Source organism: Belonocnema kinseyi, chromosome 4 (genome assembly GCF_010883055.1).
Source record: "Belonocnema kinseyi isolate 2016_QV_RU_SX_M_011 chromosome 4, B_treatae_v1, whole genome shotgun sequence".
NCBI classification, from domain to species: Eukaryota; Metazoa; Arthropoda; class Insecta; order Hymenoptera; family Cynipidae; genus Belonocnema; species Belonocnema kinseyi.
In genome coordinates this window covers 92969173-92993704 of record NC_046660.1, presented here as the reverse complement: position 1 = coordinate 92993704, position 24532 = coordinate 92969173, and the positions used below count along the sequence as shown (strand labels likewise).

Here is a 24532-nt window from a genome sequence, read left to right as displayed (position 1 = left end):
GAGGGAGCTCTTCTTAATATTTTGACACCAAAATCATGTCGATACACCTTACCGACTGCGAGTAAAGCCACCCACGCTTTAACTTGACAGACTGTATTTCAAATCTTTTAAAATATTTAAAAATATCTTACAATTTTTTATATCTCAAAAATGTCTTGATCTTTAAAAATCCATTTAAATATTATAATATCCGTTGAAATTATTTGAAATCTAAAAATCTTGAAATCCTGGAAAATTGATTATAATACATTTTAAAATAGCTCCTAAAATCCCTCAGAATCATTGAAATCCTCGGATATATTATAAATGGAATCTTTAAAAATATCATAAAACCTTGCAGGGACTGTAAAATCATTCCATAAATACCCTAAATATTTCAAATCCCATGAAATTTTTGGAAATACATTGCAACTTTTTTAAACTCTTGAAATTACCTAGAAGTTTTAAAAACACCTTAAAATGTTTAAAATTCTTTAGAATAACTTTCAGTTACTGAAATACATTAAGAGTTCCGGGAATATTTTCAACTATCTTAAAAGGTTTCTGCATAATTTGAGAAAATTCAGAAATAGGGATGGACCTAAATTCAATAGTGATTAATACCTGGGCGCTGATACAATGAAAGAAATTCACTGAAGTGATCTTTTCATTTTTAAAAGTGACAATAGCGACTTTATATTTAAAAAATGATTTGCGAAAGAAATTGACTAAAAGTGACTGTGTTTAGTTACATAATTTTTTTCAAAATCCGTGATTTTTCCCTGGCCAATAAAATACCCGGACTTTTGCTTTATTTCAGAGTTTTTCCTCATATAAACATACGAAAAAAAATAACTGTTTACCTTGACATCCAGATCTTCCAAGTTAACATATTTAATGATCAACTACAGGGCAGCAATCTAAATTTAAAGGTTCGTTTCTGTGGATTTTAAAGATATGAAATGCAGAAGTTCTTAGCTCGAAGAATATTTATACGAAGAAACAGTTCACATACGACATACGAAATGACATCAAACGACATTAACTATAAGATTCATATGATGCGGCCGACTGAGGTCTGGCGCATTTCCCTGTACGATGTTAACAGTTTGGATTTTTTCACTTGAAATGAAAATATATTGACGCCTAACATCTCAAAAAGATAGCACATGTTACATGTCAATATCTGTATGTTTGGCGGTAATATATTATACTTTGAAGATCTACTAGTGAGCATCCATTTTTCTCTGTGTATTTTTTCCTATTTGATAGGAATTTAAACAAACCGATCCGCAAAACGATGAGCGTCTGCTTTTGTTGATATTTTACGGCCTCGTGGTTGATTGTGAGTTTCATTTAAGGTAATGAGCCTTGAGAATCCAGGGTGACCAACGATATTAATATTGATCTCAGATTGAAAATGGTAGAAAACGAGACTGCGCGAGTTCTAAATAGCAATTAATCAATGGCAGTTACAAATTAGACACCATCAAATAAAACAATATCTTCAGAAACCATCAAAATAAAAGTAGAAACTACATACATATTTTACGAAATAAATGTTAGAAATGAAAATTATTTCCATTTCCAATATTGTCTATTGAAGTAGAAAGCAATTGACTAGAACTTCTGGTCCACAAGGTCTCGGTTCGATAAACTCATTCTTCATTTTCTCAAGTTCTTTTGATAATATTGGTAGATAATCGTTGATCCGTAATATTTCCCTTCACATAATCCTCTTGGAAATCTTTATGTTCATGGTAGAATATCCGAATAAGCTGGCAACAATTTATCCGTGTGCGTTTATGATATACCTGCAAAGTGCAGAAGTGTATCGTATAGTTTGGTGTAGGGGTGTGATTTTTATATAGATACATGTGTAACATATGCTGGACGACCTTGCACTGAACACAAATGTATAAATATACTCAGGGTATGTCATATGGAGCTCCTGCCAACTCCAGTTTCGCGTTTATGCCGTATCTACTATACTGCTCGTTAAGGTATAGTCGTGAGAACGGGGGGGGGAAACAATGCCGCTTACTTTCAGCACCATCAAACCCGATATCCTTCGAAATGAGGCAGAAGTAACGAGGGATATTTGATAAAGAGGACATTAAAGAATATGTTTTTAGCTAGAGAGATACTGTAAAGTTCTGTTTTTCAGGAAGATGATACCCTTTATATAGGGAGTGAAAATGAAAGAAATATGATAAAACAAAAGTTTCCTGATATACCAAAATAGGGATCTAAAATGTAACAATAATTATGTCTTAAAAAGAGCCATTCAGGGTCTTCAATTTAAAACAAAATTATGGCTAACCCTTAGACTTTTGTACTCAAAACAAGCCCCACTTGGTCTTCGACCTGATGCAGCAAGACTTGGGCCCTAAATAAAAAGGCAATGAGGCTCGATTTAGCCCTCATGGTCTAGCTTTTAGACCTCTGAACAGCTATAGCTAATTTCAAAGAATTGCAACGTCACAGCAGCTGAGCGAGCCGAGCGAGACGCGCCGTATAGTCGTCGCACCTAACTGTTTCTTAATTGTTTGAGTAGAGACTGTGCACCGAGTTATAACAAACTGGATCACGAAATAACCTACAGACGCGTATCTTTACGTATTTGGGCGCAGATACTGTCAAAGAAGGACTTGCCTCGGCGAAAGTCTCCAATATTGGAGAAGGCACTCAATTTTTTATAACATTTAGGGAGCGTCCGTGCCAAATTGCTGAAAGACTTCCATGGCTGCGCACAATGGTCGTAATTAAACGACGTACAAAGATAATAATATATCCAATAATTAGGATATATCAAAGAAAAGTTTCTCTTATTTCAAAGAAACTGTTTTCTAGGCATAATTTGATTTATCATACAGGCTTTATCAGGTTATATTTAGCACTTCTTTTAAATTGATAAAGTGACTTGATATAAGCCCACAGTCTGGCTACAGGAACTTTTAAGATTATGCAGCGGCTTGATGTTAGCCTACCGTCTAGCTAATAACTAGTTTCTAAACCATGCAGTGGCTTGATTTTAGCCCCTATTATCGCTACCAACTACTTTCAAGACTACATCGGGTCTAACTTGTAGTTCTATAAGTAGTTCGTTTTAAAGATTTCAAGCTATGCTAGTTTTGAGCGGAGCTGGTTTTCTTTATGTTACACCTTGCAATAAGCCCACTTTTGGTTATGAATCAAGACTTTTTTTTTCTGTGTGTAATCTGGGTGACCGTGAAACTTAAGTTTTCATAATTCCATGTCTTTTTCCTGACAAATTTTTCATTTTCCATGGACATTCATATTCAAAGCACAGAATAAAATAATGATCAAAATTTATTGCAGGAAATTTTTTAGAGGGATAAAGTTTTATTCAGACAACTTCGCGTTTTTCAAAACACATGTATTGTCATGGAAAAACAAAAGAAAGTTTAACTGATATTTAGTTAAAGTTTATCATGTGAAGTTAATTTTTGTTGCAGCGAATCTTTTATCGGAAATCGATTTAAGTTTATCTTCTGTTTTTTCTGTGAGAGCAGCATTTAAATCTAGTACCTTTTTTAAAAAAGAAGGTTTTAGAAACGGAATAAAAATAGGTCAGATTAGAATTTACAAATGTCCAATTTATTTATATTTTAAGCAAAAAGAATTACTTTTCTACAACTAAAGATGAACTTTGGACCCGAAAGGGCGAACTTTCAACTAAAGATTTGAATTTGCGACCAGAAAATATGGCTTTTTAATAAAATGCTTGAATTTTAACCAAATAGTTGAAAGCGAAACAAAACGTCGAACGTAATATATTAGGAAACTGTTGTTTTCTAATCCCAAAAAGATGAATTTTCCACACAAAAAAATGAGCGTTTAATGAAGAAAGATGAATTTTCAACCAAATAGTTGAATTTTCAAATAACAAAATGAATTTTGAATCAAACGAATGAATCTATAACCAAACAGTTAAACTTTAAAGCAAAAAATATGGATTTTCAATAACATATTTGAACAAAATTTCTAACAAAAGTAATGAATTTTAACCAGAAATTATGAATTTTAAACCAAGAAAATTGATTTTCTACAATAAACGACGAAAATTAAAAAAAATTAATTGTCAAAAAAATACTATAATTTTCAACCTGAAATATTGTGGCTTTCAGGACTGATAAGCTCTCTCCAACCTCGCGCAGAACTCTATTTTTCGTGACAGAGCATGCAGGGAGGAATGCCGAGTATTAGGATTTTGCTCAGGGTTCATTTGTAAATTCTCGTTAATATGACTAGAAAATTCTCCTTAAAATCAGTCTCACTTTTTTCTTGCTTAAAACTATTCTGGTTATAATTTCTGGTAAGAAGTTTCCCGATCATGTATCGGTTTTCAAAAATCTGTTTTTTATATTATGTCGTGTTGCTGGACGTGCCCAGTAACGCTTTGTCCTAAATGCCTAGTTCCCGAACAATCGCTATTTCTTTACTATCACCGAAAAAACGGTATTCTAATATTAACAGTGTCATATTGATACAGGCATATTCTTAGTAATATTCTTAATGAATTGAGCGAAATGTGTTTGTTCAATAATTTCTTTTAATGTTTCATGACACGTGCTTCATAGTCAGTTTCTTCTTTTTGCAATTTTTGGCATTGACTTTTTTGCGTTAATGAAAAGTGGTAATTACAACATACAAATAATTAAATATCTTTCATCAAATCATGTCAAAATATGGTTAGTACATTATAATTTTCAATTGAAAAAATAATTTGTAACCTATACATCTTTTGAATTACTCTATTTAACAGTATACTTACTTCTGGCTTTGATGTTCACAATTTATTTACTTTTCAATTAAAGATTTCGCAAAGCACTATTTACATATATTTATTATATATTACGAGTATGTATAATATATGTTCTTATGGTAAGAGGGCCTCCATCTCACATTAAGAATATACTTTCTTCAGTGATATTTTGAATTATGTAAGTACAAATAATTGTTTTTTATAAGAAGAATCTGCGCATTGTCTGCCTACACGCCAGCGACACAGTGATACTTCCAAACTACGCATATATTTTGGCGTGCATCTAAAAGATATTCTCGAAGATATTAGAATTGCAGAAAATAAATAAAAAAGTGAATGTTCGAGAATTTTAGGATTGACAAAGTTAGGACAAGGTTAGGAAGACTTCATGAAGGTAGAAAGAAAGGTATCGAAATTCCATAGCCGAAAATCGATATTTACCCGATCATCAGACTATGTCGACCACAATGTTGTATTCCTAAGCTACAAGAAAACTATGTAGTAAGCAATTTTGGTTAATCTTGCCGGAAATTCTGGTTTAATTTGCCAGGAAAACTAATAAACAAACCTGAAAATGGACAACCAGAAATTTCTTATAATGCTTTTAACTATAATTAATAGTAAGGGCATATTAAACATTCTATTCAGGTTGCATTAATCAGAATTCTGTTTGTGTCCCCCGAGATTTTTGTTTAGTGGCTACGAAAATAAAACGATTCTAGTTTTTGCCAAATGCATGGCTGAAAAATAATTTCTCAGTGAAATGGGAGAATATAGATTAAATTTGATGTACGTGAAACTCCAGAGGTATACGCATAACTGCATAGAATAGAGATCAGACAGGTAATGGCCGTGGTTACGTGTTTTGTGCTACGAAATAATGACAGAACAGGTTGCGGATTTGCGAATGAAATGTCGGTAGGACGGTCGAAGGTGCTTCGCCGGGTTACTCGGTTATGTAAAACTTACTAGTGTGTGGTCTATATGCCAGCAGGTTACCCGTTGCATGTCACGCAACTTTATACGGACATCATCACACAATAAATCTCTTCAAAAATAGATGACAAAAGTACGGTACCCTCCACGAGCACAAGGACACCTAAAAACCTATCCATTAAAAACATGAACTCACTTCTCACAAGGTATCATCGAAACAAAATAATATAGAATATTTTCCAAAAAAAGGCATTGGAAAGATTGTTAAATTCCGTCGCGAAAAATAAACCTTGAAATATTCTCTGTAAAGGGAGTCCAAGAAACTCTACAGATGTTTAATGGTTCTCAAATGATCATAAAAAATATAAAAGCGTACAAATGAAGAAAATCGTTAGTTCGAGCGACGGTCTTTTGTCTAATTTCCCTTATATTTTCTAATACTAATTTCAACCAGAATTCTGGTTGTTATAAACAACATTTCCATTTTTTTAGTGGATACGAAAATAAGTGTCTTGCACACGCCTCTCAATTTTTTATGATAACTCGAGAACTAGTGAACGTTTTTAGAGTTTCTAATGCTTACTTCAAAGAGGAGATTTCAAAGTTCAATTATCGTACTTACAATTTTTTACCACTATTTTCCCAGATCTCGCAAAGAGCTAAATTTGAATCTTGAAAATTTATAAAAATCTGAAATTAGACTGGTTTTTCTCAATCACTGATTCAGTCTCTATTTATCAGAAATACGTCAAATAGGGCTCATTGAACGCTGAATTCAAAAAACTTTCAAATGCTTTTTTGTAGAAATTATTCTATCCTATTTTGATCCAGTGATTTTTTATGAGAATTGAGTATATTTTTTTAATCGCTAGCTTTTTAGGTGTCCCCATAATCCTGGACGGTCATGTATGCTCACAGTGAGAGCACAAAATATTATAGGATTACATAAATCAACCAAAATTGCGTCTAACGAAAGTATTTTTAAGTCGACAACATTTTCCTCGAAGAACATATAGGGTAGATATCAGTGAAAGCCCACTACTAAAGGGTGGTTCAGAATAGGTGTAATTACACTAAATACTTTTTTAATAATTTTAAGAGACAACTTCATATCAGAACTTTTCTTAGGACACAGCCAATGATGGTAACTTGTTTCTGTAACTGAATTATTTCTCTCACGTCAGTTACACCCTTTACGTTTGATTTAATTTAATGGATAATCTGATTACAAGAGCCAGAAGCAATTTCCTGAGTTTTCAGGCAATAATGCAGACGATAAAGTAGGGGAGTTGTAGCTAGTCTGCGCCAGTCGAATATACCAAAAGTGTTACATTTTACAGGATAGAATTCATTTTATACAGAGAGGCTTCTATGTCCCCGGTCGTTGTACAAGAATCATAGATGTAGTCATTTTTGCTACATGAAATAATGGTTTCAAAATTCCAAGGCTTTAAATTTGGATGTATTATCTTTGGGATGCTTTCAAGCTCGGAGGTAACAAATTGAAAATACCATAAAATTAGATATTTTAAAATTTTTAGTATTTAGTACTTTTAAGCTTAGTATAATGAAACTTCAAAGGCTTCAAAATTGAGTCATTGATAATTTGAGGCTTGGAATTTTGGAAAACTGATACCTTTCCAAAAGGGTAATGCTCAAATGGCAGAGCTATTGGAGAAGTTTTTTTAAGCATTTCTTTTAAACATAAGTTTGGTAAATTATTGCAGATATTCCAGTAATGTTTAAATTACTTCACCCACACGAAAATAAATTCTTAAAAAAAAATTAATGTATATTTACCATATTGAGTTTAATATATGAAACGCTTAATATAATTATTAAGTCGCAATATATTTCATTTTTAACAAAATAGTTGAATTAAAAAAAAAAAATTTTTATATAAAAAAAGGTCAGTTTTCAATCCAAAAAGAAGTATTTTCATCAAAATAATTACATATTAAGAAAAATAGGTACATTTTTAACAAGTGCTTGAGTTTTCAATCAAAAAGATGAATCTTCAATCAAGGAAATTATGTTTCTATCAAAAAAGTCGCATTTATAACAAACAACATGTATTTTCATACAAATAGTTTAATTTTTAACTAAAAGAGACTAGTTTTCAATTAAAAGAGTAATAATTTGATTTTTAGTTACAAAAACTAATCTTACGTTCTAAAAAAAAGAATTTTCAACCATTTTTTTTTAAACCAAAGAGATGAATCTTCAACCAAAAAAGTACTTTTTTAACAAAATACATCAATTTTCTATCAAATGGTTGACTTCTCAACGAAAAATATGAGTGTTCAACCGAAAATGTATTAATTAAATTTTTAATTGCAAAAATTAATTGTCACAACAACCGTATGTTTAACAAAAAAGTTACATTTTCAACCAATCAGTTCAATCAAGAACATTAATTTTTAACAACAAAATATTACAGTAGACTTTTCAATTAAGAAGAATTAACTTTCAAACGCAAAATGAAAGATGAATTCTCAACCAAAAATGTAAGAGTAGATTTTCAATTAAAAAGAATGAACGTTCAACGAAAATTAGGTGGATTTTCTTATTGGGTTATATTAATTCAGTTTTCATGTAAGCAACAAAAGGAGAAAAATGGGGATTTCCTTAAATACAGGGGAAAAAGAGAGATTTTTTAAACTGTACCTTCCTCTTGTGATAAAATCTTATTATATCCATCTAGAATGCTGCGTCCAGCTTATCTAAATTAAAGTTTGCAGAAACCTTTGAGACTGCTTTGAAGCCTAGCAATTCTTTCAAAATTTCAAAAAGACGATAACAACGAAACAGGGAATTTTGCCTCAGAGGACTCATAATGTTTTTGAACCAAGAAACAAGAAAAGTAGAAGTTAGACTCAAATTAAGAGGAAAGAAATCTCAGGATTTTCAAGACTGGAGAGTTATAATAATTATATCATGAGGTGAAGAAATTTGTTCGCTTACATTCTGTTAATTTTGTTTAACGAGCTTATTAATTTAAACCATGCGCAATTAAATCAGACGCGACTGCGTTGCTTGATCGATTATTCCGCACATCAGCTTTGCAAAATGAAGGCTTGAAGCAACGCATACAACTAGCTGATAAAGCGTTTTTGCCTGAAATAATAAAATAAAATAGAGAATACAAAATACTGTAAGCATTACAGATTTAAACTGCAATTTAAACAGTAAAAAAGCCACGTTCCTGCCTTAATTATTGCAGTTATCAGGGCATGCAATTGTGAAGTTGGATCTAATTGAAAATCAATAGGCAGCTGGAAAGGAAGGTAATCCGGAGCATATTTTGATCTCATAGAGCCTAAAATAGAAAACAGTAAATTGGTGATGTTGCCGACTGTGGGAAGAGTTTCTCTCCTGATAACTGAAAGCCAGAGGAGAAACTCGATACTCAGCGGTCGGTAAAGTTATGAATGGGAAATCTTCCTTACTGACAAACAGGTGAGTGATCTTATCGTCCGACGTTCAGTGAACAAAATTTTGCGGTAAGAAATAAGTGGGGGAAAAAAATACAAAAAATTTCTTTATGAAGGTCGGCATAAATCTCATATTTTTCAGGAGAAACCATGATTGATCCTCATTAAAGGCTATTCATCATTCAGATTTTTGTTTCATGTTCTGTAAATTATATCGAAGTATGAATTTATGTGCAAAAAAAAACGAAAAGCAGTTCTTGATGTGACTGCAGGTTTTCAGAGAAATTAAGCCATGTCGAAATATAAATTTTTGAATGGTACTCTGGATGTCAATGATATAGTCTTAATGAAAATGGTAAATTGTTATCGTAACTGGAAATTCATTTTACCATTTGTTTTTAATGCAGCCTTGAATGGATATGACGTGCCTGTTTCGATGCGAATTCGGCTTAATTTAATTCTCAATGAGTAACATGCCTTCGCTTGTTTAATAAGAGCACATTGAAGATGAAGTGAGAAAACTTTTCATTTATAACCATAATATGAACATAAAGTGAACTTAACATATTAATTCGCATTCGATTTCTCCTAATTATGCCGCGTACGTGTATTTCTAATAAAAACATTGACTATAGTGATTCATTTGGTGATAAAGTTCGTTGACCTTCTCTCGCGAATAGTGCTCTTTAAATTTTCGTTTCTAATTATGTGCAATTTTTAGAATGGGTCAAAAGTTTGAAAAGGTAAATTCAAATGTAACCCATGTTAAATTGGAAAAACCCCAGATGCACGTGACAGATATCAAGCGGGAAGTGAACGATTAGTCTAAAATTGGGAGTCAATGCTGCCAATATTCGTAAATGTTTGGGGTGTCTAAGCCTTTGCCAATAATTTATTATTGAGCATTACGGCTTATTTTAATTAGTTATTTATTATATTGGCGAACAGGATTAGTCCACTATTGCGCCAATGCTGAGTCTTGATAATTTTCCACTGGGTAATTATTACTCGTTGAAAGTGTGATCTAGTGGTTTTGGCAGTAGAACAAATAAAAAAGAAATAAAAAATTTTGAACGAACTAGACCCACTTTCAAAAACTATGAATTCTCAACCAAGAAATTGGATTAGACGAAATTATTTAGTTGATATTTAAATGTCGACATTTCGACCAAAATAGATCAATTAAAAATACGGAATTTCCTGATTTGTGGTATGTGTCTTTAATGTAAAATAAACCAATTCAAGTTCAACCTACGTTGATGATGCCCCAGTCTGAAATGAAGTGTATAGAATTCTGCATAAATCTAAAAAAAAAGTATTCTAATCTAATCCCATTTTGGGAGATTTGCGAGGTGATCAAAATTAGATTTTTTGTGCCCTTTGGATAAAAGTGGGAAAAATTGTGTTTTTGAAAAATACCACTATAGGAATTTTGTTGTGCAACTGGCACGAAGCGAGGTATTATCAAAAACCAGAACTTCTCAGTTTTTAGTGAAAAATGCAAAACACAATGAAATTTTTTAAACCTCACCCGAATTTATTTTGAAAAAACGAAACTCCATTTTTAGGGACCATACCTTATGACCAGGCCTGATCTGTTACAGGAAGGATATTCCTTTCATTTTAGAATTACTGCAACTTGAGTCTACTGTCACTCGTCTATGAAACGCTTTTCCAGACAGTTATTAAATTTAAAATTACAGTGCTTATTAAATGTCGTGATTTTCCGTGAACAATCCAAACAAGTGGGGATTTTTTAAAAACCATAAATCGGAACCTATTAAAGACAACAGGTTGCTTTTTTCAGTTTTCCTCATAATTCTGTCCACTTTCTTTTTTCTGCTAGAAATTTCAATCTACAATGCAATAGAAAATGGTCTATCCACGCAAATTTGACGTTTATACCTGTTAAAAAAACCGGGTTTGGTAACATTTTGCAGTAGTTTTTTCTGGAATTTTGAGCCTCTTTTCGTCGTGATGCATGCACTATTGCCAGCTTCGTAATACATAGAAGGTAAGAAATGCTCGTGTCTGCGAAGTCAATATAGATTCGAGTAGAATCGAAGGGTGCTTTTTACCTGGGAGAGATTAGCATGTAAATTTAGGAGGAGTGAAATTAGAAGGTGACACAGCACGTGTCTGAAAATTTTGCATATACACGCATAAAAGTACCAATCCTAAGGCGCACTGAATGCAAAATGAGTGAGGGTGTTTCTTCGTTGCATGTTAACGTTGTGGGTGGTTGTCTCGCCCCCGCGCGTAGATAGTGACTTTTTCCCTTGAAAATAACCCACCTCTCCAATGGGGAAAGAGTCTGCTTGGCTCCGAACACTTACCTGCAACAAAGAAGCAAAATTCATTAGATGCAATTTAAAGAACAATGTGTCGTGAAAGCAGTTCTAAAATCACCACAATTTGTCTATACTTGTCGAAAAATATATCAAATAACCAAATCAAAAAATATATCCAGGTTGCATATGATTTCTCCTATTTTTTCGGTTTCCAAAAAATAAGGAATCTAGCAATAACTTTTTATCTGGACATTAACTTATTTTATAAATTGAATGAAATACAAAAAGAGAGGTGAATAAATTATCTTATTATTCGATACAATAATTCTTCTAATACATTTTTATAGGGCTGCTACAAAAATATATATGTATTATAGAATTACACGCGAACTCCATGCTAAGGCGCCTCACTATACAGGGTGTATAAAAAGTCCCGGGATTGTTGGATATTTCCTCAGGTAAAATATTTTTCAAAAAAGTGAAGGTCATTCCTGAAGTAAATTTCAACGAGGAATTCAATGTGATCTTCATTTTGACCTTGAATTTGACCTTCATGACTTTTTAAAGATCAACTTTGTTTTTTTTTTTTTAAATGGAAGCCCCCTTTTTTACATCTGCAATTGATAGAGCGGAAAATTCTACGTTCAGGTACGTACCCAAGTCATAGGTCAATTGTAACGTTCAAGGTCAGTTAGAGGTTATTTGAAATTAACAAAATTTTCCAAGAGGTCAGTGTAATTCCTGAAGTAAATTTCAACGAGAAATTCAATGGAGACCTTTATTTTGACCTTGAAGTTGACGTTTATGGCTTTTTGAAGGTCAAATTTGTTTTTTTTTTTAATGGAAACCCACTTTTTTAATATCTAAAATCGAAAGAGCAGAAAATTCTACGTTCAGGTACGTACCCAAGTCGCAGGTAAATTGTAACGCTCAAGGTCAGTTAGAGGTTATTTGAAATTAACAAAGTTTTCCAAGAGGTCAGTGTAATTCCTGAAGTATATTTCAACGAGAAATTCATTGGTTAGCTATGTCTTGATCTTGGTTAGAGCGTTCTGAATATTGTAAAATCATAAGGAAATTTTTCATTAAAAGTTCCAGGTGTTCTGGTGAGAGTTCTGTTCCTCCCCGAAGAGTTATACAGTCCTATACCGTTTTTCGATATCTAAGTCAAGATCTAAGGCGATACCATAAGTCCTATACCGTTTTTCCATACGAATATTACGAATCGAAACTTAATTTACGTATTACGAGTACATATTTACTATCTTTCGCTAAAAGATTATTATGGCGCAAGCTAAACTTTCGGAACGAGAGAGGGTGTCTGTATTAATGATGCGTGGTTGGGGAGATCAAGTTCGATTTTATGATCAAGTTCGTTTGCTCTGTAATCGCACTTTTCGTAATGGAGAAGGGTTAAATCCTGTCTCAAAATCAATAATTGAAAGAACTGTAAGGCGCTTCATGAATCATGGGTCTATCAAGGACCTTCAGAGAACTGGTCGGCCAAAATCTGCAGGATCTGAGGAGATGCACATGGACATAGCCCAAGCATATGTTGAAAACCCACACCTTAGTTTACGTCGAGCTAGTGATGAACGTAACGTTGCTCCTGAGACAGTGCGAAATATTTTAAAAAGCATTAATTTCCATCCTTACAAAATTCATCTGGTACAAGAGCTCAATGAAGACGATCCTGATCGTCGGGTTGAATTTTGTGAAATTATGATGGACAGAATTGATAGAGATCCTCTTTTCTTGTACAATACAGCATTTTCAGATGAATCTACTTTCACTTTAAAATGTGACGTTATCAGCCAAAATTGTAGATATTGGTCCGACACAAATCCTGATTGGATGTTGGAGAGTTACACACAATATCCACAAAAGATTAATGTTTGGGCCGGTATCTTGAATGATACATTGATAGGCCCTTTCTTCATCGATGGTAATCTCAATGCCCGTGCATATGAAGAGCTTCTCATAAATCAAACTTTACCAAGAATAAGGGAGATTACAGGCGATAATTTTCAAAATATTTGGTTCCAGCAGGACGGAGTAGCGGCTCATTACGGTAGGGAGGTTCGAGCATATTTGGATACTCAGTTCCCTCAAAGGTGGATTGGAAGAAGGGGTTAAATCGAGTGGCCTGCTAGATCTCCTGATCTGACGCCTCTCGACTATTTTCTTCGGAGTTATTTAAAGAGCAAAGTATACTTAACGCAACCGCAAAGCTTAGACTAATTGCAGAATCGGATTCTGCAACAGGCTACTTTGATTGATAGCGAGATGATTCGTAATGCTGTAACTCATTTTTACAATCGTATAGCTTTTTGTCAAGAAGCTCAAGGCTTTCAGTTCGAACATCTTTACTGAAGCGTGAGAGGCAAGGGGGCTCACGCTAATCAAGCACCCCAAAGGGAACAGAATTTACTACGTCCACGTCGTTGTTTCTGGGTAATGCTAAACGTAAACGTAAACTGCTGAGGAAATATCCAACCGTCCCGGGACTTTTTAGACACCCTGTATGTCATTTCTACAACACCTGGCCTCGTGTGGCCTTGGCATGCAGTCATGTGCGGAGCAAGGGAGGTTGATCACTAAAGTGTAAAAAAAGCAGGAGGGATACACTCTCCGGGGATTAGTTGCATCAGGTTATGCCATGCCTAAGAATGCAACGGAAAACCATCACGCGGCCCTGGCTGCTTACGCTTCGATACCTACGAGATATTTTTTTATTATTACACCATTAGGCCATTTCCCTTTCGGAGTAGGCGTGACTCACTCGGTGGCGAAAGGAGTTATGTGAGGAAGGGATATAAAATTTTGAGATTGATCCAGAATTCTCGTGTTACTTATTTAAGGAGGTACCATCGCTACAAGAATTGTCATTACCATTTCAACCAAACTTTCACGATATCTAATGATGATCACCAAATTACTCAGTTAAAATCTCAGAAGCCTAAGGTACTTTATAAATAAGTTATTAACGTTTTAAATTTGGTCATATTTAACATTGCGCCTAATGAGAGATGCCATTTTTGAGCTCTTTACTGAGTGATAGCTAAGTAACCACCATTAAGATATTGTTGATAATTTTTTTAATGAAAAACAAGTATTTCAAAATTAAGGTTCAAAAATAATATTAACCATTTAGTTCCTGCATATACATGAAAAAAAAATAAATCACGAAACTTGCGCTTCTGAACGATCACAATGTCGACAGATTTCAACTCAGTAAGTCATACGAGTGTAGGTATTATGACTGCGTAGTCGACTGATCTCGGCAGTAGCGATGGTTCCTCCTTAAATAACACGTTTGTTCCGCAACACTGCTCCGACCCAGGTTGCTGATCAATCTCTCTAGAAATCACCCCAAGTGAAAATCCTCACAAATTCGTTATGTGAGGTTCGCCACTTGGGTCCATTAGTGTCCAAGGTCTTTTGTTTCCATGCATTTTTTCATTGCGGCTTTCGTGTTTCTGTGGCTCCACAGAAAATCGCCGATCCTTCGATGTACACCGAAATCGATGTTCAAGTTGCAACAAATTTGAGACACACAGGTTCATTCGGAGAATCTAGAGGAAAAGAATCATTTAGACCCTGTTTTTTATCGTCCAGAGCAACGTGAAGTGTCATCTACAAACTGTCAGTCACCTGTCAAGATGGTTTTGTCGGGCGTTATTTGAGTGAAATAGATGATAATAAACAGGTAAGTTATAATAATAATTACCTAACTTTTCCTTTCCTCCCATTTACCAGTGACTATTAGTGCCTTGGAATAAAAATTGTACTTGGCATGACCGTCTGCCTCGAAATTGATGCCTGGGCGTTCGAACAATCTCCACTAGATTTTCTGCAGAAGTTTAAAGTTATCTAATCTTGCAGTTGTTAGTGTCATACATGAAAAATAAGGTAAATGCAATAGTATAATAAAAACAGAAATTTGTTTTTCACGATGAGTAGGGATGTAAAGTTTCATGAAACTTTAGCTTGATGAAAAGTTTGATGAAACATTGGGGATTTCGTGAAACATTCAATCTGAAAACAAAATATGAAATTTTCATTTCAAAATGAAAACAAAAACCTTACTGTCCTAAGTTGATTAGTTCCTAATATCTCCAGCGCGGCGTTAGTTGTCCCACCATTCCCTGCTTTTTTGCATTGTATGGCATGGGACTAGACCACTTTTTACAAGTGTCTCAGTAAACAAAATATTATTTTTATGAAAACCCCTATTGAAATTAAATCTGTTTTATTTATGTAATATTTCAAAACAGTTTTTCAAGAAATTTATATAAATGCTAAAGGGAAAACATGAATTTAAACGTCATCCAATAAACTTACTAAAGTGGAATATAACATTTGAATTTGAATAAAAAGTTAAAAATAATCCTTTCTATTTCGGAATATACAAGTTTATACCAGATTTAAACTTACCATTTTAGGGTTTAGTGAGTACTTACATTCTTGAAGTATTGAATGAGTAATGAATAATAATTATTATCATTTTATTATTGCATTAAATAGTCCCTAAAAGAGGAAAACTATTTTTCAAATGCACTTATACAGAAAAAATTACTTTTTACGAAGATATTAGAAAAATAGAGCAAAAATTAAACGAATCCCATGAATTTGGTCAATTTTTATCCCCTCAGCATTCAACGAAGGGAAGTTAGCTGGTGATTGAAGTGAAAATACCTTATTGTGTATGTAGACGGTGATGACTGTTTCTATACATCCCGGCTTTAGTTTAAATGTCGACGGCCATGACTAACCTGATATTTGGAGGTTGCATTAGGAAGTTATAATTTTATTTTAAGTGACTAGTACGCACTGTTAAATGAAAGAAAGTTGAAAATTAGGTAAATATTATTGCAATTAATTTCCTTATTAACAATTATTTAGTCTAATATCGCCAAGCGAATAGTTGCTTTAACAGGTGTCCAGGTGACAGGGCGGTTCAGCACTCCACAACTCTGCATGAGCCAAAATTCAGTCTCCAAATGATACTTTCCCCTAGATGCCCAGATGTGCACCTACGTTTAAAGGAATACATTTGAGACTTGAAAAGTCTCTCAAATGCTCATTGGGAGACCAATGAAATGAGCTGCAACAAATCTAACACCAGCGTTTTTCTGTGTTCTTATGTCTCTTCTAACTAGGGTCTCAGTCACACATTCTAACCATTCTTTCCGCTGTCTGCCTCTATGTACACTGTCATTTACTTTACCTTGATACACTTCTTTCGTAAGTCGTTCATTTGGCATTCTCTCAACATGCCCGAACCATCTTAACCGATTTCTTTCCCATGTGTCCATTAGCATCTGCCGTGCAGAAATTGCCCAACTTATTCCCATCGGATATTCATAATGAAGGCAAAGGTAAGCTTTAATTCGCTGGAATCAACATCACAATTCACTTTTCGCTTCTAAAGATTTCCAGCAATGTATTTGAGAAAGCGTCGTCATTTTGATCGCATTTCCTATTTATATGAATAAAAAAATGTTTTCCAGCTTTTTAGAATTTTATATTTTGTTGCTGATATTGTGAAAATAGAGATTACCTTATACCAAATTTATGAATTTTCGGATTAGTAACATTATAGATTAAATGCTTTTTATATTTTTTCGAACCTCTCTTTTTAAATCTTACTCCACCTGCCCCATGTGCAGTAGTCGAACAAAAAATATTCCAAAAGAATATTAAGAAGATTCAAATATATTTATGATCAAAATTCATTTTTGTGTGTGTGTAATAGCTCTATATTTGAACATTTCGTTGGCCAGATGGGGCCCACATTTTGGATGCCCAGACCTGGGCCCTGTCGGATAGGGCCTTTCATTTACGGTCTGGCGATAGACAGATTACCCTAACGGGTCCCCATCTTTCCCAAACGGGCCCGATCGGCACCCCACAAAAATTTATGCACGGCCTCTTCTGTACCACATGTTTGGAGAATTATCTCGTTACTTTCATTGTCCATCAGAGTTTTCCCGCATATTATGCGCAAGAATTTCATGTCAGAAACACTCAAATTGTACCATTTAAAATTAAATTGAATTAAACCAGACCAGAGATTTATAAATATAAAAAACCGCATATACGCGAATTTGATGGCGCTTTCACGTGCCAATAGTTCAATTGAGTTTAGATTCTAAACATTCGAATGTAAAATGAACCTTAATCTGTAAGTTTTAACTTAAAAAATTAAAAATTGGTATTTTGATAACCCATCGAAAATTTTGAGAATGACAATATTTTATTATTTTTACAAAACAATTTTCACCCCTTATTCCCTCTAAGGATAAATTTTTCTCATGTCATATAAAAATTCCAAGACTGTTGAAAACATTTCGAAATAGAAATAACTAAATTTAATCCTTCTACATCTCCGTTTTTCACTTTTCCCATATGAATACCTTGGTCCCGGTAGTATAAACGAGACTAGAACCAAGTGACTTATGCTTAGCCGAAAAAGGACTTAGCTTAATGCTAAGAATAGTATAATAATAATAATAGATTAAATAAATACCTGTGAATAGTTAAAAAATAATTTTCGCTTGAAACTTTTTTGATTTCAAAGTGTTCATAATTATTTGAAATCCGTAAAGAAAAATAATTTACATTGGCTAGATAGAACTGGGAATTTAGAAAAAAGCCGTCGATTTTTTCTATACATGTAGACACTTCCTTTGAAAATTCGGTCTGAAAAACTTGAAATAGTTAAATAATTTTTAATTTGGGTTTTGAAGTAATCTTGTTTAAATTTTAATGAAATGAGTTCACGTTTGTACTCATTATTCCATTCGACAGTTGCTGATAGTTTTTCCCAGACTTATTAGCATTGGACAAAAGCAAGTAGAAACAAAGGAATTATAAAGGTATACTTATAAATCTCTTTAATGAAAACGTACTTTTAGTACAACGCAGTGATTGTTATATTTTAATAAGCAATTAAAATACAGTATCACCCACGCCGAAAATCGAGGATTACTTCTCAGGAATGGTCCTATAATAGACTATGACGGCTGCCAAAAACGTTTGAACAAGCAAAGGACCGCGAACCACAACAAAAAATCGATAAAATATCATTTTAGAGCTTAGAATTTTAGATTTATCTTCCCATCGATACGAAAAGGTTTATACTTTACTAACTTTTATTACTTAGCTGTCAAATGAAAACAAATTTACAATCACAATGATGATAACAATAATGAAGCAGTCAAAGGATTTTATTTCCAATTGCACTTAACAAATTTATTTTTTAGCACTAAAAATGAAAATTATTGATATCCACATAAAAAATAGGAAAGTATAAAACGATTCTGATTTTGTATAGATCCTTCTTTCTAATACAGTCAGAAAAGTGTTAAAGTTAAATTCTTTCTTTGGGATAGTGTAAAAAATGTATTTAAATCAAATACAACATTGCATAACTCTAATAATTTCTTTTTAATCAAATAAATTCAATCTTTGAAATAGGGTCAAACAAATGTTTGTTTCATACAAACAAATATGTTTTTTTTTATAATTGAATGTATACATAGTCGCATCAACTGGTAGGGTCTTTAACGACTGTAATATAAAGTTAATTATAAACGATAGGGTATATGTGGTGTTGTATACCAAGAGACAGAAGCGAAGCTTTGTGAAAATACATCCAGGCCTCCAGCTTTAAGAATCGAACCCGCACCAGCGTCGCTGCCAAGGCTGCAGTGTTGGAATCGTTGGAACATAAGACAGACAATCACGAAATCTACTGAGACTTCCTTCATTTAAGCATGCATATGTTACAGGCAAAGTCCGATGTGCCGTCACACCGCAGACTGCCTAGTCCCTCCGCGAATTCCCTGACCGGTGTCAGGCAAAGTCCGAAGTAGCACTTTTACTTCGGACTCTGTCTAGTCAAATCGCGAAGTACCCGACAGGATAGGCAAAGTTCGCAGTAAAAAGAAAACCTGCAAGGTTTACTTTTCCTACTGCACAGTAGGCTGGCTCGAGAATTTACAATTCCAAATAATCTACAGATCGCAATTGTGAACAGATTTGAAAGTTTTTATTTTAGAAATGATCAGCATGACATTTTTAAGATAACTTATTGAGTACATTTATCCATTTTTGTTTTAATATATTTATTTAACGCAATTTATTTTCTAAAAAGAAAAAGAAAAAACTCAATATATATCACATTTAACGTAGATAGACTTAGAAAACATAAATAATTCATTTTTAATATTTTTATTGTTCAAGCCTTTTCGAAAAAAGCCAATTATTTAATGCGAATTCATAGATATATATTCCATACAAGGCACCAGTCTATTATTTGTAATAAATAGATTATTAATAACAACAATGGTTTATTGTTGATGTATTTGATGAAAAATGATTCAATATACGTGTAAAATATTTTTATTATAAAAGATAAACTGTAAAATTTTATAGATAAAAAACTACAATATTTATTGTAAAAAACAACTTTCCAGTAAAAAAGAGCCAGTAATAGGTGTTTCGGTTTTAAACTTTGATATTAACATTTAAAATATTAATTTATTGCGATCGAAAATCACTGTTTAGACAACGCTACTAAGATTTAGTATGGCAATTAAAAAATCTGTCTTTAATTAAAATAAATAAATTGAATATCTGGTTTAAAAATGGTTTAGCAATACCACTTCAAAAGAAAACTTCCTTTTATTTCCTATTAGCTTTGTAACTAATAAAGAAATGTTATTTTCCCACTCCCTCCCTTCCACGGCCCTTTTATTTAGGGACTGATGCACCTACTTAGCTATCCTCAAAACAACAATAGTTTAATCTAGTTACTCACGTGGTCGTCGAAGTTTGGAAGATTTTTGAACAGAAGTTCTTGTACTAATGTTGGAAGTATTATAAAAGTAAATTTTTTATCTTATAGTTTGAGTTTCAGTGTACATTTCCGAATAAGTTGTTTTATCGCTTCGGATAAATATTTATAAATCGACAGTGTTTTTGAAAATTCTTAACGATGGCTGACGAAGCGGAAAATCAAGTGATGAAAATTAAATTCGAAGACAAATTCAGTGCCCTCAAATTTGTAGAAAACTCGTCCCGTATATCGAATTTAGAAAGATACTACGTTAAATATGATACATATTGAGTTTTTTCTTTTTCTTTTAAGAAAATAACTTGCGTTAAATAAATATATTAAAACAAAAATGGATAAATATACTCAATAAGTTATCTTAAAAATGTCATGCTGATCATTTCTAAAATAAAAACATTCAAATCTGTTCACAATTGCGATCTGTAGATTATTTGGAATTGTAAATTCTCGAGCCAGCTTACTGTGCAGTAGGAAAAGTAAACCCTGCAGGTTTTCTTTTTACTGCGAACTTTGCCTGAGCCTGTCGGGTACTTCGCGATTTGACTAGGCAGAGTCCAAAGTAAAAGTGCTACTTCGTACTTCGCCTGACACCGCTCAGTCAATTCGCGGAGGGACTAGGCAGACTGCGGTGTGACGGCACATCGGATTTTGCCTGTAACATATACAAAAACTAGAAATCTCTTTTCTTAGGGTATTATATTTTTCGTGTCCGGTTTTTTAAAAGGATAACTTCATAATGTTATTTTCAATGTGAAACAAACGACTCCGGGTTTCTACTATATATCCGAAATTAGTCCTAAATAATCCTTTTTTTTTACAATGAGGGGCATTCCATTAATTACGTAAACACTTTGAGAGGCTCGTGCCAAAAACTAGGTTCAGTAATTTTGCGAAAAATGAGTCGCCCTGCAACGGTAGAGTTTACCAATAACTTTTAGTAAGTTTCGAAATCACGTTCATATTTCAGAAGTCACACTCTTTCCCCTATTCCCCTCTTTTCAAAAATAATCTCCTTTTTTACTCTGTTTTCAAGAAACTTGAACTTTTTCTAGTTTTTCGCACAAATGCGAAGTGAATTACTAGAACCTAATCAGAAAATTCAACTATTTTAGGTAGAAATTATATTTTTGGATTTTAAATCCATCTTGTTTAGTAAAAAATTTTACTATTTGGTTGAAATGTGAACCACCGTAATACAATTTTTTTTAGATTCATCTCTCTGAGTGACAATTTAACAATTCTATGTTTAGAAAATTAACCTTTTTGTTTAAAAAATCATCTTTTGGATTGACAAGTGTTTGTTGGAAATTCGTTTTTTTTTAAAGATTCACCATTATAGTTCAAAATTAATCTCAATGGTTAATAATGTAACTCTGATGTTGAAAATTATTTCTTTTTTTTTGGTTTGTTAATCATTGATATTTTCAATTGAAAGCTGATATTTTCAAGTTGAATAATTAACTATTTGGTTGACAATTCGTCTTTTTGGGAAGAAAATTAATTTTCTTTTAAGACTCCCCTCTTTTGTGGAAAAATAATTATGTCTGTTGAACATTCATGTTTTTGATTGAGGCTTTAGCTATTTATTTAAAAGATCGTTTTTTTCATGTTGGAAATTCATTTTTCAAACCTGCAAATTTTTTGATTGCATTTTCGATTGAAAAAATATATTTTCAGTTGAAAATCCAAGCATTTATTTTAAAATTAGATTTTTTCTCGTTTAATTTAAATGGTTTCAAATTCGTCTTTTGATAGAAAATTCACCTTTTATGGTAGAAAAGTCATCTTGCATGGTTTAAAATAAACTTTTTTTTAAATGAAAATTCAACTTTCTTCTAAAAAATGTGCCTTGTTGGCTTTAAAATTCAACGGTTTTTAGTTCAAATGTAATCTTTTTTGTTTTTAAGTTCGACCGTTAAGTGGAAAGACATATTTGTAGGTTGAAAATTCAACTTTTTGATAAAAACTTGTCCTTTTGGATTCAAAGTTCATCTCGGACAGAAGAAAAGTAATCTTCCTTGGTTAAAAATTATAGGATAGAGTAGATCCGTTAAAAAGCTATCTAATAGTCTGTATAATTTAAAATAAGTTGACCACTTCAAAGTTGAGATCATTAAAATTGAAATAGCACCTGGGGCATGTATAAGACCTATTCTACGATATTGAAAATGCCATACAGTTTACCTTAACGACTTAAATTTTCTTCAGATTTTCTTTTAATGAGAAAAAATGAAAGGGTACAATGCAGAGATTCTGTGAAAATTTCAGAATTAATTTCCGTTTCGTTTATGAAGTATAGCCCTGAAAGTACGAAAGAGCAGACAGGTCTGATAGGTTATATATTTTCACATGCATTCAGTTGATCGACGTCAAGTTGGAGCAGCTTCAATCGGTTTGCGTATGTTCTTCGTATGAACAGATCTTGCTATAAATTTATGCTGATAATACCTTAAGAAATCAATATTTTAGTTCAAAAGACTTTTTAGAATTTATAACTTTTATAATTTATTTCAACATTAACGCAATGAATTTATGCGCCTCAGGAAGAAGCATTTCTTCACAAAGCCGGTACACTTCCCATGGTTGAGTAAACAGAAATGTACTTTGAACTTCCATAAAATAAAGTATTACCTTCTCAGAATACTACTTAAAGTCATAATATGAATTAAAACTCGATGCACGTACGTTGTTCCGCCCCTATGAAAGAAAACTCCTATGTGAAACTGAGTTCCACGACTAACCAGAGAAATAGTTAAATAGTATTCCATGAATATTTTATTTGTTAGAAAGCCAATGTGATTTTTTGTAAACATTAGTCGCCTTATCGAAACGTTTATTTGATGCCTTATTTATTTCGCTTTAAAAATGTTTTCCAGCTGAAGTAAAAGTGCAATTGAGTTTATACAAGTTACCGCAGTTTAATCTGAGTACAAGAAACTAATTACATAACAGACTGGTTTTAAAATGTGGAAATCGTAGTTTTTATCTCAAAAACTTTGGTGAAATTTAAATGTAAAAATGATCGGTGAATTTAGACTGGATTTAAAATATAATTAAAATTAAAATGAAATTAAAATAAACTTGAAGCAATATTCATTTTGTTGAGATACTAACAGCGCAGAGTTTAGAAATATTACCTTGCCACGACTTAAGTGAGTGACTATAGATTCATTGACTTCGATATTTCCGAGGATACTTCCAAGGTCTATTCGGCCATTGCTCACGTCAAAAGTATGTCTGGTATACGAATCTTAACTAAAGTATATGTAGATATACTAACTCATTGCTCAGAATTTTTTCTCGTGAAAAATAATTCATGTTATTATTGAAAATGGTGAATTACTTGATAAAAGTGATACGCTGCACTATTGCGTGTTGAAAAGAAATAATGGAAATGAACAAGCTATATTTTGAAAAATTAAATAATCTAAATCAAAAGAGTTCAACTGTAATCTCAAAACCTAAATCTGGAGAATTAATATTATTTTTACCATTAAGCAATATCACTTTTTTACACAAAAATGGAAAATCCTTGTTTAGACTCAATTTACAGATATCGAAAATGGTCGATTCCACATCGTGCGCAAACGCTATGAGCAAAATTCAACTATCATTGAGCGAAATGTTCTCCATGGTTAACAAAATATCTTAAGTTTTGCATTGTAACTGGCCAAGAAAAATATTTTTCGAATTCATGCAGGCTATATGAGGACAAATAATTATATATTATAATATTAGAATAATCACAATAATTAAAATTCTTTAATTTTAAACGGTGAAAATGAGTGATTTTTCCTGACAAAAATCACATTTTTTCGATAAAAAAATATATCAAATCAATTTTAATATCACTTAATACTGTGTTATATGATACCTACAAATATCAATTATTTTTATCATCTATAAAATTTATATAATTTCAATTAAAAAGTATAGTTTTGAATGCGCAATTATAAAAAAGTTTAATTGCTAAGTCCTTAAAACAAAAGTTATTTAACTTCAAAAGCTTAAATTCGAAAACATTTTCTGAAACAAAAAACTTTACAAATTTTTAAAAGTAAAATTTTGTTATATAACTGCTGTTGCAAAAATATAAATAATTTAAAATTTATTGTTCAGAACCCTTTTTTAGAATTATTAAAGTCACAGAAACACGAGAGCCTGCATGAAAAAATGCATGGACATAAAAGAAGCTAGAGAAGTATGCCAGGACAGGAAAGTATGGCGGAAAATAGTTAAT

The 24532-nt window shown here is 32.6% G+C and overlaps 1 protein-coding gene across 11 annotated transcripts in view; it reads right to left on the bottom strand.

Annotated features, from left to right (window-relative positions):
- The window catches only part of LOC117170478 (MAP7 domain-containing protein 2), a 319741-nt gene that overhangs the window by 155638 nt on the left and 139571 nt on the right, over positions 1–24532 (bottom strand). For 2 of the 11 annotated variants that reach the window (XM_033357182.1, XM_033357186.1), the window contains exon 2: positions 11433–11474. The exons of the other annotated variants lie outside the window; for them this stretch is intronic. In XM_033357182.1, the coding sequence (XP_033213073.1) occupies positions 11433–11474 (42 nt within the window). The remainder of the gene's footprint in view (positions 1–11432; positions 11475–24532) is intronic. 11 annotated transcript variants of the gene reach the window in all.